Below are 13,001 nucleotides of genomic sequence, written 5' to 3' on the forward strand. Positions count from 1 at the left end.
ATTCAAATTTTTTAACTATACAGCTCTGGAAAAAATTAAGAGACCACCACATCAAAGCCCTGTCATGGGCAGCCCAATCTCCAGACCTGAACCTCTGGAATGTAATCAAGAGGAAGATAGATAGTCACAAGCCATCAAACAAAGAAGAACTGCTTACATTTTTGCGCCAGAAGCAGTGTGAAATACTGGTGGAAAGCATGACAAGACGCATGAAAAAATACAAAATTTATTGTTTAGAAATTTGGAGACATGTTGTCAGAAGTTTATAGACCAAGAGAATAATTTACATTTTACTCAAAAATATAACTATAAAGAGAAAAATCAGAGAAACTGAACATTTTGCAGTGGTTTCTTAATTTTTGTCAGAGCTGTATATATATATTTTTAAAGTGTATTTCTTAGTCCCCTCGGGAGAAACAGAACCTGTGATCGTTTGTACTATGTAAATATCTCAGTATTAGGAAAAACCATCTCCTATGAACGCTAGACACAGGCTCTATGACCGCAGACATTGGGTTCTTCAACAAACCCCCCGGCTGCCATAGTAAATCCCCTACCCCAATAAGAAAGGGATGAAAAATCCTAGAAATAGGCCATGATTTTGGAGAATGAAAACACTCATTTAATTAAGAATGCACATATATCAATTGTATGAAAATACAAGAATCTGCATCCAGCCAGTGCTTCGTCCTGATGACACAATGGTAAGTTTTATGTTCCAGGACGGTCCACATTGCTCCTTGATGAGGCTTTTATAAGTCAGGCAATGCTCCTTGGGAAATAAGGTATGCAAATGTGCTCTCCTCGAGAAGAACGAAAGCTGGCTCTCTACTGCCACCTACCGGAGGTGGTGACTCTTTAAATGTGCTTTGACTGATTTTAGACAAACCATAAAGAAGAGACGCCCATCCGCAGACAGCAATGCTGGGGGTCCTGCCCCTCGTCTGTACGGAGCAGGGTATGGGGTGGTACGATATCATTAACCCAAAATGGACAGACAAAAGGTGACAAGGCGCAATATGCAAGACCCCTTCTTTATAATGTCTCACGTCCCATGTAAGGGTCTCTACTGATAGACAGTATTTTCATCCAGAGTGACATGCGGCTCCAGACCGGTTGCTTTTAAAGCTTCTAAAACCCCCGTAACCGGTCTCTGCGGGGAAATGGAGACCCTCAGACGCCAACTGTAAAAAAGCAACACAGGGCTGCAATGTCTTCTTTGTCATCCTTCTGGAAACGGCTACCATATTGGAAATCTGGGGATTAAAGCCACACCTAGCATCTGTGGTCAGGAAGATCCCTTTAAAGAACAAAGTTTGTTCGGGTCTTCAGGTCCCATTAGATCAAATGGTAAGAAAACAAACCTCAGAGGTCAGGGTATCTCCGTATCCATGGTATATACGTGGATCAGCTCAGATATTATGCAGTTTATGGTCTCCCTGGTAAGGTCTTCACTAAACACCTAAGAGACGGGGTGAAGGGAAAAAACATGATTTCAGGCTTTTAGGGTAGAATTCCGGATTTTGGGCATTTTTTTTTTTTTTCCACTCCATTCTGTTACAATGCCCTATATATACAAAATTCAGCTAGTTTTGTGGCTGTTCGTTTCTATGTCGAAATTCAGCATATACGTCTCTTCTGCTAGGACATGTGATGACAAGGTGACCCCATTTATGTTCTGTGAAGGGGGTCACCATAATGTCCTGTGTGATGCAACTGCACGGACTGTACCACTGAAGTTCTCCACAGTAAGGGGATATAAGCTACCATCTAAGGTAATGATGATGACTACACAGCTCCTGTCATGCAGTTATAATATAGGTGGTCATGGATCAGCCTCTCTGAGGCTGCCATCACACTAGCAGTATTTGGTCAGTATTTTACATCAGTATTTGTAAGCCAAAACCAGGAGTGGAACGAATAGAGGAAAAGTATAACAGAAACATATGCACCACTTCTGCATTTATAACCCACTCCTGGTTTTGGCTTACAAATACTGATGTAAAATACTGACCAAATACTGCTAGTGTGACGGCAGCCTGACTATGTACTGATAGACTAACAAATTATTTAGGAAAAGATAAAAGGAAGATTAATCACTATGCAGAGAGGTGGGACTGGCTCTTGATGGTCATGGGATGTTGTACTGATGCAACCAGGGATTGATAGCAGAGCTTAAGGGTACCGTCACACAGTGCCATTTTGATCGCTACGACGGTACGATTCGTGACGTTCCAGCGATATCCATACGATATCGCTGTGTCTGACACGCAGCAGCGATCAGGGATCCTGCTGAGAATCGTACGTCGTAGCAGATCGTATGGAACTTTCTTTCGTCGCTTGATCTCCCGCTGACATCGCTGGATCGTTGTGTGTGACACCGCTCCAGCGATGTGTTCGCTTGTAACCAGGGTAAACATCGGGTAACTAAGCGCAGGGCCGCGCTTAGTAACCCGATGTTTACCGTGGTTACCAGCGTAAACGTAAAAAAAACAAACAGTACATACTCACATTCCGGTGTCTGTCCCCGGCGTCTCAGCTTCTCTGCACTGTGAGCGCCGGCCAGCCAGAAAGCGAGCACAGCGGTGACGTCTGACGTCACCGCTGTGCTTTCCGGCCGCTGTGCTTACACAGTGCAGAGAAGCTGAGACGCCGGAGGACAGACACCGGAATGTGAGTATGTACGGTTTGTTTTTTTTACGTTTACGCTGGTAACCAGGGTAAACATCGGGTTACTAAGCGCGGCCCTGCGCTTAGTAACCCGATGTTTACCCTGGTTACCCGGGGACTTCGGCATCGCTCCAGCGCCGTGATTGCAACGTGTGACCGCAGTCTACGACGCTGGAGCGATAATCATACGATCGCTGCGACGTCACGGATCGTGCCGTCGTAGTGATCAAAATGGCACTGTGTGACGGTACCCTAAGAGAGATAGAAGAAGAGTGAAATTCAATATGAAGTCGGATTGAAATAAAAAAAGGGTTTGAAGTGCATGGAACTAAGTACACTGTATATAAGAAAAGCAAAGTGTGATCAGGTGGGGGGTGCAGGAATGAAACAAAAAAAATGGAGGACTTCTTTAAGATTCCATTTATCTCTCTGCATCTACAGTAGGTCATCTTTATGTCTAGCTATGGATACACTAAGGACAAAAAAGTGACACTTCCACCATACGACCAGAGCTTCCGCTTCCCCAGCTGATGGGTGCGCGTTCGCTCCTAGATTCCCCTCAGCTTTGGCTGGTGGTGTCTGAAGTGTGATCTCAGGAGATGGAGTCATGAGGTTCCACTGCTGCAGTTGCTTTCACATAATCAGCGACAGCATGGCTCAGGTTCACGCCCCTTTAACATAGGGATTTGAAGACCGGCCGCAAGTCCATTTATTTGCTAATTTGCATTTTAGGCGTGAAAATTAACAAGACTGATAGAGGGGGAGTGGGGGCACCTACAGAAAAAAAACTGTATTATAGTCAGGGGACAGGGCGTTGTGTTATTTTGGGCATGGGAAGGGTCAGGTTTAAGCTAAAGTTCATGTGATGGCCTGCTTTATATAACCAATTTCCCTTTAAGACCTCCAAAATTTACAAGGAGCGGGGAGCAGATACAAAGATTTGCTATGGTTCCTAGAAGTGGGACAACTCGTTATTATTCTTATAGGACTCTTCTGACAAGCAGTGAGTATCCAAAATGGACAATCCCTTTACGTTTCATCAAATTATACTGGACTCGCTCCGTTTTATATGGCGGTGTAATGGTCGTCATCATGTGAGCATTCAACTTTTATAGGTTGGGGAAGGGCAACTGGACAAGTCAGCCATTCGTGATTTTGGAGAAGCGTCCCTGTGGGTGATGTATAGGCAGATCTACAGTACCTAACATAAAGGGAACCTGCCAGCCGATGTACGCAACGACCCAACAGCAGGCATCAGCAGACACTGGCTTACTGCAGCCGTGCATCATGTTTTACTCCAAAGCGTTGTGGCTTTCAGAGAGCGTACATTGAAAAGCTGGCTGGGGGCAAAGTGCCTGTGATGACTAGTCCGAGGCAGGTCCCTGGTGGCTTCTTCCCTCCCTGATCCCTTAGATGATCTAGTCTATGGCCACACAAACACACGTCATGGGGATCAGGGCATAGAGAAGCCATGGTGTCACCTCATCCCAAGACATTGTTTCAAACACACCATTAGGTCTCCCACCATTCACAAAAATAAGAGGCCCACGTCCCCTGTGCAAACGGAGCGGTAGCTGGTAACAGTTTTTGGTGCGCCATGTGCTGTTGGTACCACCAATGCTTCCTATTAAAGCCTGGCACCAACAGCGTCCTCACCTTCCACCATTCAGTTTCTGCGCTCTCGTTGCCTGGTACGTCCACTCCATAGCACTGCAGAGCAAAGTATAACACGGCCACAGCTATGTGTTGCGCCTGGTAGCGGAGGCAGATGTCCCCGTGGTAGCTGTCCCTGAGGAGAGCCCAGGATGCGGTGGCAATAGGTGTGCGCTCCCAGCTGTGCCGGTTCATCCAGTTCTTTAAAGACACCAGATAATGCAGCAAATACTGCAAGGAACAAAGACATACAAAAGGCGGATGGTAAAACTCCAGGACTTAGGAGTACACAGCAGTCTTTACCAGTGCTATGTCCTTAAAGAAGGCAACAATTGACATTGTTAACCATAATATCATGCAGTGTGCCATCATGTAGATGTCCCAAAAGACTCTTGGACTAAGGATGCTATCATACGTCCAACATTGACGGTACGAGTACGGACTGTTATTTCCTGACCGGCCGTGGGTCATCTACAGCCTCATAGGGATGTATCAGGCATTTAAGTTCAGGTCAGGAGAACACGCAGCCAGTCCGCAGTTAAGACTGTGAATCTAGCCCAAATATGGTGGGAAGAACAGCTCTGCAGCACACACAGCTGCTCTGACCGGTAAAAAGAAAAGAGCACACAAAGGTTTTTTTTACTTGTCACTAACCTTGTGCGGATGAGTGAAGGAGACGCGGAAGTGTAGGAGTCGGAGCATCAGTAACTCACACTGCACAATGCTGTCCCGCAGCTCCCAGAACTTGGCGTCAACCTCAAGGGGGTCACTGCCTGGATTCAGATACCTGAAAAAAAAGAGACAAGACATCAGACAGTGCACTCTCCATATCTACCAGCCCATCATAGGGCACAAGGACCACCGAGCGCCCTCTGATCTCACCGGCTCCTTTTATGCCAGTACAAGGAGTAAACTGAGAATTAAAGGGGGAAAAAAAATCTGATAGGTCATAAGAACACAGTTCTTAAAGGGGCTTCTTACCTGTGGCACACATTAATGATGTCCCTTGTTCTGAGATGTTGTTCCTCTACCTTCCCAGCCAGGTAGATGGCAGACATGGCCACTAGGTACGGGTCATAGGCATCCAACGAGGTCTCATGGAAGAACTTGTGGTACACGGTGCAAGCTGTAGCGGTGGGGATAGACTGCATCCCGAGCTTCACCCCTGCAAAAGATGTCAGGGGTTGGGGCAACACTGGACGAGGGATCACATCCCATCACCCCTGATCACCTCCTCCTGGTGAGGGGTGATGATAGAACCAAAGAGTGGTCCCCGCCATATCATAGAGAGCACACACATAAGGACTCCATCGCTGGGATGCAAATTATGTTCAGCCAACACTTGGACAACGGGGAGGTGTAATACACACACACAGATATATCTGCACACTCACACTATATACACACACAACGCCTCCATGTACGAGAAGCTGTGACAGATCTCCTCTCATTCCATCCACCAAAGAAGGTCTCTGCTCTCTCATCCTACCCAAAAGGGCACAACAACCCCCCACCCGGCAAATGACCCCAAACTCACTGTCAGAGCAACCCATTACTGTTAGTTGTTCCACTACAGCCACTCCCCTGCACCCGCGGGCCCTCTTTTATCCCACTGCGGCTGGGCCACCCACGGCCCTCGTTTATCCACCCGCAGCCCAATTTTTTTCCCCCCTGCAGCCCTCTTTTTTCCCTTGTGCCTGGGCTGTCTGTGGCCCCATTTTTCCCTGTGCCCGAGCCTCCGACACACCCACCAACTCAACCCTCCCATCATCAGGGAGTGATAACTACAACACCCCCTCAGTCACAGCCACCATATCACTAAGGCTACGTTCACATTTGCGTTGTGCGCCGCAGCGTCGGCGCCGCAGCGCACAACGCAAACAAAAACGCGGCAAAACGCACGCTAAAACGCTGCGTTTTGCGCCGCATGCGTCCTTTTTGGCCGAAAGTTGGACGCAAAAAAAATGCAACTTGAAGCGTTTCTTGCGTCCAACGCTTGCGGCCATGCGGCGCAAAACGCAGCAGAACGCATGTCCATGCGCCCCCATGTTAAATATAGGGGCGCATGACGCATGCGGCGACCGACGCTGCGGCGCTGACCGCAAATGTGAACGTAGCCTAACAGGTCCGCACACACTGTAAGCCACCACTAGGGGTGCTGCTCACCAGCCTCCATGATGAATCTTATGATCCTGAAGTGAGTCTTGGCAGCTCTGTCTTTATCAGGGAGAGATGTGCTGGACGACGCCATCTGTCTGCAGCTAGAAACAAGCGTGAAAAAAGATAAGTCAGTAAAGTAAAAACACCAAGAGAGTTACAAAACTGCCAGAAGCGAATGACAATGATAGTGAGAGGGATGAGGGAGAGAAACACGAGCGGCCCTCAGAGGCCGCACCGAGCAGCGCACTGAGGATCCCCCAGGCCCTCGGAGGCCGCACTGAGGATCCCCCGGGCCATCGGAGGCCGCACTGAGGATCCCCCGGGCCATCGGAGGCCGCACTGAGCAGCGCACTGAGGATCCCACGGGCCCTCGGAGGCCGCACCGAGCAGCGCACTGAGGATCCCACGGGCCCTCGGAGGCCGCACCGAGCAGCGCACTGAGGATCCCAGGGCCCTCGGAGGCCGCACTGAGGATCCCCTGGGCCCTCGGAGGCCGCACTGAGGATCCCCTGGGCCCTCGGAGGCCGCACTGAGGATCCCCTGGGCCCTCGGAGGCCGCACTGAGGATCCCCTGGGCCCTCGGAGGCCGCACTGAGGATCCCACGGGCCCTCGGAGGCCGCACTGAGGATCCCACGGGCCCTCGGAGGCCGCACTGAGGATCCCACGGGCCCTCGGAGGCCGCACTGAGGATCCCACGGGCCCTCGGAGGCCGCACTGAGGATCCCACGGGCCCTCGGAGGCCGCACTGAGGATCCCACGGGCCCTCGGAGGCCGCACTGAGGATCCCACGGGCCCTCGGAGGCCGCACTGAGCAGCGCACTGAGGATCCCCCGGGCCCTCGGAGGCCGCACAGAGCAGCGCACTGAGGATCCCACAGGCCCTCGGAGGCCGCACTCAGCAGCGCACTGAGGATCCCACAGGCCCTCGGAGGCCGCACTCAGCAGCGCACTGAGGATCCCACGGGCCCTCAGAGGCCGCACCGAGCAGCGCACTGAGGATCCCACGGGCCCTCGGAGGCCGCACTCAGCAGCGCACTGAGGATCCCACGGGCCCTCGGAGGCCGCACTGAGCAGCGCACTGAGGATCCCACGGGCCCTCGGAGGCCGCACTGAGCAGCGCACTGAGGATCCCCCGGGCCCTCGGAGGCTGCACCGAGCAGCGCACTGAGGATCCCACGGGCCCTCGGAGGCCGCACTGAGGATCCCACGGGCCCTCGGAGGCCGCACTGAGCAGCGCACTGAGGATCCCCCGAGCCCTCGGAGGCCGCACTGAGGATCCCACGGGCCCTCGGAGGCCGCACTGAGGATCCCACGGGCCCTCGGAGGCCGCACTGAGGATCCCACGGGCCCTCGGAGGCCGCACTGAGCAGCGCACTGAGGATCCCCCGGGCCCTCGGAGGCCGCACTGAGGATCCCACGGGCCCTCGGAGGCCGCACCGAGCAGCGCACTGAGGATCCCCCGGGCCCTCGGAGGCCGCACCGAGCAGCGCACTGAGGATCCCCCGGAGGCCGCACTGAGCATCCCACGGGCCCTCGGAGGCCGCACCGAGCAGCGCACTGAGGATCCCCCGGGCCCTCGGAGGCCGCACTCAGCAGTGCACTGAGGATCCCCCGGGCCGGTCACAGCCAAGCAGATTCCAGGCCTCCACAGAGAGACGCAATATTGGGCGGGTGGCTTTAATGTTATGGCTCTATTACAGAGCATATACAAGTGGTCACAGGTCCAAGAGGTCGAAAAGAAGTGGAAAAATATGAAAAAAAATCCCACGTAAAATATTATATCAGACGTCAGATCACTTATTCTCCAAAAATGTAAATAAAATTAAAAATAAAATCACATTTTGGTTTTGTCGCCTCCAAACTACAAAAAAAATAAGAAAAATTATCCCACAAGAGGACGAAGGAAGAAGAGTGACGGGAGAACAAAGCCGCGAACACAGGGGGCGCCAGAGAGAGGGGTGCAGACTAGAGGCCGCACTCACCCTGTACTCAGGGAAGGTTACATAACGGCTTGTATCATGAGGAGAAACTACAGGTCCCAGCATGCACTGCGGTAGAGCCCGGGCAGGCTGCCGGCAGGGGAGGAGGGCGATGTCCGGGTACCTGACGTACGGGAGCGGCCCGGTCACTGCAACCACGGTAGATGCTAGAGTGTATGGGCTCCTTCCAGGTGTGACGTCATTTCCGGGGGCGTGTCCTATCGGGAGGGGGCGTGTTCTCCAAGGCGGCAAAGGAAAGCAGCATGATAGCTTGTGGACGCCATGGAGGTTTGTGGTTTCAGGGTGAAAAATGCTACTTGCCGATCGCTATTCGCTATTGGGGGGAGGCCCTGTGGTGGTCGACCTATTTGTCTGTGTGGGGAGTGACCCGTGGTGGGATTTTGGGGGGTGTTGCTGGCTATTGTGGGGGACCCCTGCAGTAGGATTTTGGGGGTCTCTGCTGCTCGCTATTGTGGGGGATCCCTGCGGTGGGATTTGGGGGGCTCCGCTGCTGCTGGCTACTGTTGGGGTCCGCTGCGGTTTTGGGGCTCCGCTGCTGCTGGCTATTGTGGGGGACCGCTGCGGTGTAGTTTTGGGGGGCTCCGCTGCTGCTGGCTATTGTGGGGGACCCCTGTGGTGGGGTTTTGGGGGGCTCCGCTGCTGCCGGCTATTGTGGGGGATCCCTGCGGTGGGATTTGGGGGGGCTCCGCTGCTGCTGGCTATTGTGGGGGACCCCTGTGGTAGGATTTGGGGGGGCTCTGCTGCTGTTGGCTATTGTGGGGGATCCCTGCGGTGGGATTTTGGGGGGCTCCGCTGCTGCTGGCTATTGTGGGGGATCCCTGCGGTGGGGTTTTGGTGGGCTCCGCTGCTGCTCGCTATTGTGGGGGACCCCTGTGGTGGGGTTTTGGTGGGCTCCGCTGCTGCTGGCTATTGTGGGGGACCCCTGCGGTGGGATTTTGGGGGGCTCCGCTGCTGCTGGCTATTGTGGGGGACCGCTGCGGTGTAGTTTTGGGGGGCTCCGCTGCTGCTGGCTATTGTGGGGGACCCCTGTGGTGGTGTTTTGGGGGGCTCCGCTGCTGCCGGCTATTGTGGGGGATCCCTGCGGTGGGATTTGGGGGGACTCCGCTGCTGCTGGCTATTGTGGGGGACCCCTGTGGTAGGATTTGGGGGGGCTCTGCTGCTGTTGGCTATTGTGGGGGATCCCTGCGGTGGAATTTGGGGGGGCTCCGCTGCTGCTGGCTATTGTGGGGGACCCCTGTGGTAGGATTTGGGGGGGCTCTGCTGCTGTTGGCTATTGTGGGGGATCCCTGCGGTGGGGTTTTGGTGGGCTCCGCTGCTGCTCGCTATTGTGGGGGACCCCTGTGGTGGGGTTTTGGTGGGCTCCGCTGCTGCTGGCTATTGTGGGGGACCCCTGCGGTGGGATTTTGGTGGGCTCCGCTGCTGCTGGCTATTGTGGGGGACGGCTGCGGTGTAGTTTTGGGGGGCTCCGCTGCTGCTGGCTATTGTGGGGGACCCCTGTGGTGGGGTTTTGGGGGGCTCCGCTGCTGCCGGCTATTGTGGGGGACCCCTGTGGTACGATTTTGGGGGGCTCTGCTGCTGCTGGCTATTGTGGGGGATCCCTGCGGTGGGATTTGGGGGGCTCCGCTGCTGCTGGCTATTGTGGGGGACCCCTGTGGTGGGATTTTGGTGGGCTCCGCTGCTGCTGGCTATTGTGGGGGACCCCTGCGGTGGGATTTTGGGGGGCTCCGCTGCTGCTGGCTATTGTGGGGGACCGCTGCTGCTGGCTATTGTGGGGGACCGCTGCGGTGTGGTTTTGGGGGGCTCCGCTGCTGCTGGCTATTGCGGGGGACCGCTGCTGCTGGCTATTGTGGGGGACCCCTGTGGTGGGGTTTTGGGGGGCTCCGCTGCTGCCGGCTATTGTGGGGGACCCCTGTGGTAGGATTTTGGGGAGCTCTGCTGCTGCTGGCTATTGTGGGGGATCCCTGCGGTGGAATTTGGGGGGCTCCGCTGCTGCTGGCTATTGTGGGGGACCGCTGTGGTGTGGGTTTGGGGGGCTCCGCTGCTGCTGGCTATTGTGGGGGACCGCTGCGGTTTTGGGGGGCTCCGCTGCTGCTGGCTATTGTGGGGGACCCCTGCGGTGGGATTTTGGTGGGCTCTGCTGCTGCTGGCTATTGTGGGGGACCGCTGCGGTGTAGTTTTGGGGGGCTCCGCTGCTGCTGGCTATTGTGGGGGACCCCTGTGGTGGGGTTTTGGGGGGCTCCGCTGCTGCCGGCTATTGTGGGGGACCGCTGCGGTGTAGTTTTGGGGGGCTCCGCTGCTGCTGGCTATTGTGGGGGACCCCTGCGGTGGGATTTTGGGGGGCTCCGCTGCTGCTGGCTATTGTGGGGGACCGCTGCGGTGTAGTTTTGGGGGGCTCCGCTGCTGCTGGCTATTGTGGGGGACCCCTGCGGTGGGATTTTGGGGGGCTCCGCTGCTGCTGGCTATTGTGGGGGACCGCTGCGGTGTAGTTTTGGGGGGCTCCGCTGCTGCTGGCTATTGTGGGGGACCCCTGTGGTGGGGTTTTGGGGGGCTCCGCTGCTGCCGGCTATTGTGGGGGACCCCTGTGGTATGATTTTGGGGGGCTCTGCTGCTGCTGGCTATTGTGGGGGACCCCTGCGGTGGGATTTTGGGGGGCTCCGCTGCTGCTGGCTATTGTGGGGGACCGCTGCGGTGTAGTTTTGGGGGGCTCCGCTGCTGCTGGCTATTGTGGGGGACCCCTGTGGTGGGGTTTTGGGGGGCTCCGCTGCTGCCGGCTATTGTGGGGGACCCCTGTGGTACGATTTTGGGGGGCTCTGCTGCTGCTGGCTATTGTGGGGGATCCCTGTGGTGGGATTTTGGGGGGCTCCGCTGCTGCTCGCTATTGTGGGGGACCGCTGTGGTGTAGTTTTGGGGGGCTCCGCTGCTGCTGGCTATTGTGGGGGACCCCTGCGGTGTAGTTTTGGGGGGCTCCGCTGCTGCTGGCTATTGTGGGGGACCCCTGTGGTGGGGTTTTGGGGGGCTCCGCTGCTGCCGGCTATTGTGGGGGATCCCTGCGGTGGGATTTGGGGGGGCTCCGCTGCTGCTGGCTATTGTGGGGGACCCCTGTGGTAGGATTTTGGGGGGCTCTGCTGCTGTTGGCTATTGTGGGGGATCCCTGCGGTGGGGTTTTGGTGGGCTCCGCTGCTGCTTGCTATTGTGGGAGACCCCTGTGGTGGGGTTTTGGTGGGCTCCGCTGCTGCTGGCTATTGTGGGGGACCCCTGCGGTGGGATTTTGGGGGGCTCTGCTGCTGCTGGCTATTGTGGGGGACCCCTGTGGTAGGATTTTGGGGGGCTCTGCTGCTGTTGGCTATTGTGGGGGATCCCTGCGGTGGGGTTTTGATGGGCTCCGCTGCTGCTCGCTATTGTGGGGGACCCCTGTGGTGGGGTTTTGGTGGGCTCCGCTGCTGCTGGCTATTGTGGGGGACCCCTGTGGTAGGATATTGGGGGGCTCTGCTGCTGTTGGCTATTGTGGGGGATCCCTGCGGTGGGGTTTTGGTGGGCTCCGCTGCTGCTCGCTATTGTGGGGGACCCCTGTGGTGGGGTTTTGGGGGGCTCCGCTGCTGCTGGCTATTGTGGGGGACCCCTGCGGTGGGATTTTGGGGGCTCCGCTGCTGCTGGCTATTGTGGGGGACCGCTGCGGTGTAGTTTTGGGGGGCTCCGCTGCTGCTGGCTATTGTGGGGGACCCCTGTGGTGGGGTTTTGGGGGGCTCCGCTGCTGCCGGCTATTGTGGGGGATCCCTGCGGTGGGATTTGGGGGGACTCCGCTGCTGCTGGCTATTGTGGGGGACCCCTGTGGTAGGATTTGGGGGGGCTCTGCTGCTGTTGGCTATTGTGGGGGATCCCTGCGGTGGAATTTGGGGGGGCTCCGCTGCTGCTGGCTATTGTGGGGGACCCCTGTGGTAGGATTTGGGGGGGCTCTGCTGCTGTTGGCTATTGTGGGGGATCCCTGCGGTGGGGTTTTGGTGGGCTCCGCTGCTGCTCGCTATTGTGGGGGACCCCTGTGGTGGGGTTTTGGTGGGCTCCGCTGCTGCTGGCTATTGTGGGGGACCGCTGCGGTGTAGTTTTGGGGGGCTCCGCTGCTGCTGGCTATTGTGGGGGACCCCTGTGGTGGGGTTTTGGGGGGCTCCGCTGCTGCCGGCTATTGTGGGGGACCCCTGTGGTACGATTTTGGGGGGCTCTGCTGCTGCTGGCTATTGTGGGGGATCCCTGCGGTGGGATTTGGGGGGCTCCGCTGCTGCTGGCTATTGTGGGGGACCCCTGTGGTGGGATTTTGGTGGGCTCCGCTGCTGCTGCTATTGTGGGGGACCCCTGCGGTGGGATTTTGGGGGGCTCCGCTGCTGCTGGCTATTGTGGGGGACCGCTGCTGCTGGCTATTGTGGGGGACCGCTGCGGTGTGGTTTTGGGGGGCTCCGCTGCTGCTGGCTATTGTGGGGGACCCCTGTGGTGGGGTTTTGGGGGGCTCCGCTGCTGCCGGCTATTGTG

General features: G+C 56.1%; 1 protein-coding gene across 8 annotated transcripts; it reads right to left on the minus strand.

The window, feature by feature from the left end:
- Positions 1–210: 210 nt before the first annotated feature.
- CCNQ (cyclin Q) lies at positions 211–8,665 on the minus strand. Of its 8 annotated transcripts, none has more exons than XM_077283808.1 (7): positions 8,466–8,615; positions 6,490–6,584; positions 5,305–5,488; positions 4,978–5,110; positions 4,327–4,554; positions 1,365–1,462; positions 211–1,256 (listed from the first exon to the last, which is right to left on the minus strand). In XM_077283808.1, exons 2-6 carry the CDS (start codon positions 6,572–6,574, stop codon positions 1,373–1,375), a joined length of 720 nt encoding a protein of 239 aa, XP_077139923.1. In that variant the 5' UTR covers positions 6,575–6,584; positions 8,466–8,615; the 3' UTR covers positions 211–1,256; positions 1,365–1,372. The 8 variants fall into 8 exon arrangements, with proteins under 8 accessions (XP_077139923.1, XP_077139920.1, XP_077139922.1 ...); XM_077283813.1 differs by having other exon boundaries at positions 600–1,184; positions 8,596–8,665; XM_077283810.1 differs by having other exon boundaries at positions 600–1,256; positions 8,587–8,665.
- Between the last annotated feature and the right edge of the window lie 4,336 nt (positions 8,666–13,001).

This window comes from Ranitomeya variabilis, chromosome 2, assembly GCF_051348905.1.
Source record: "Ranitomeya variabilis isolate aRanVar5 chromosome 2, aRanVar5.hap1, whole genome shotgun sequence".
Taxonomy (NCBI): domain Eukaryota; kingdom Metazoa; phylum Chordata; class Amphibia; order Anura; family Dendrobatidae; genus Ranitomeya; species Ranitomeya variabilis.

Coding starts and splice junctions, on each gene's coding strand:
- CCNQ (XM_077283805.1), bottom strand. CDS start 6,574: ATGGCGTCGTCCAGCACATCTCTCCCTGATAAAGACAGAGCTGCCAAG. Junction 5,489..6,489: donor AAGATTCATCATGGAGGCTG/GTGAGCAGCACC, acceptor CATCTTTTGCAG/GGGTGAAGCTCGGGATGCAG. Junction 1,463..4,326: donor CAGAAACTGAATGGTGGAAG/GTGAGGACGCTG, acceptor CCCGTCTCTTAG/GTGTTTAGTGAAGACCTTAC.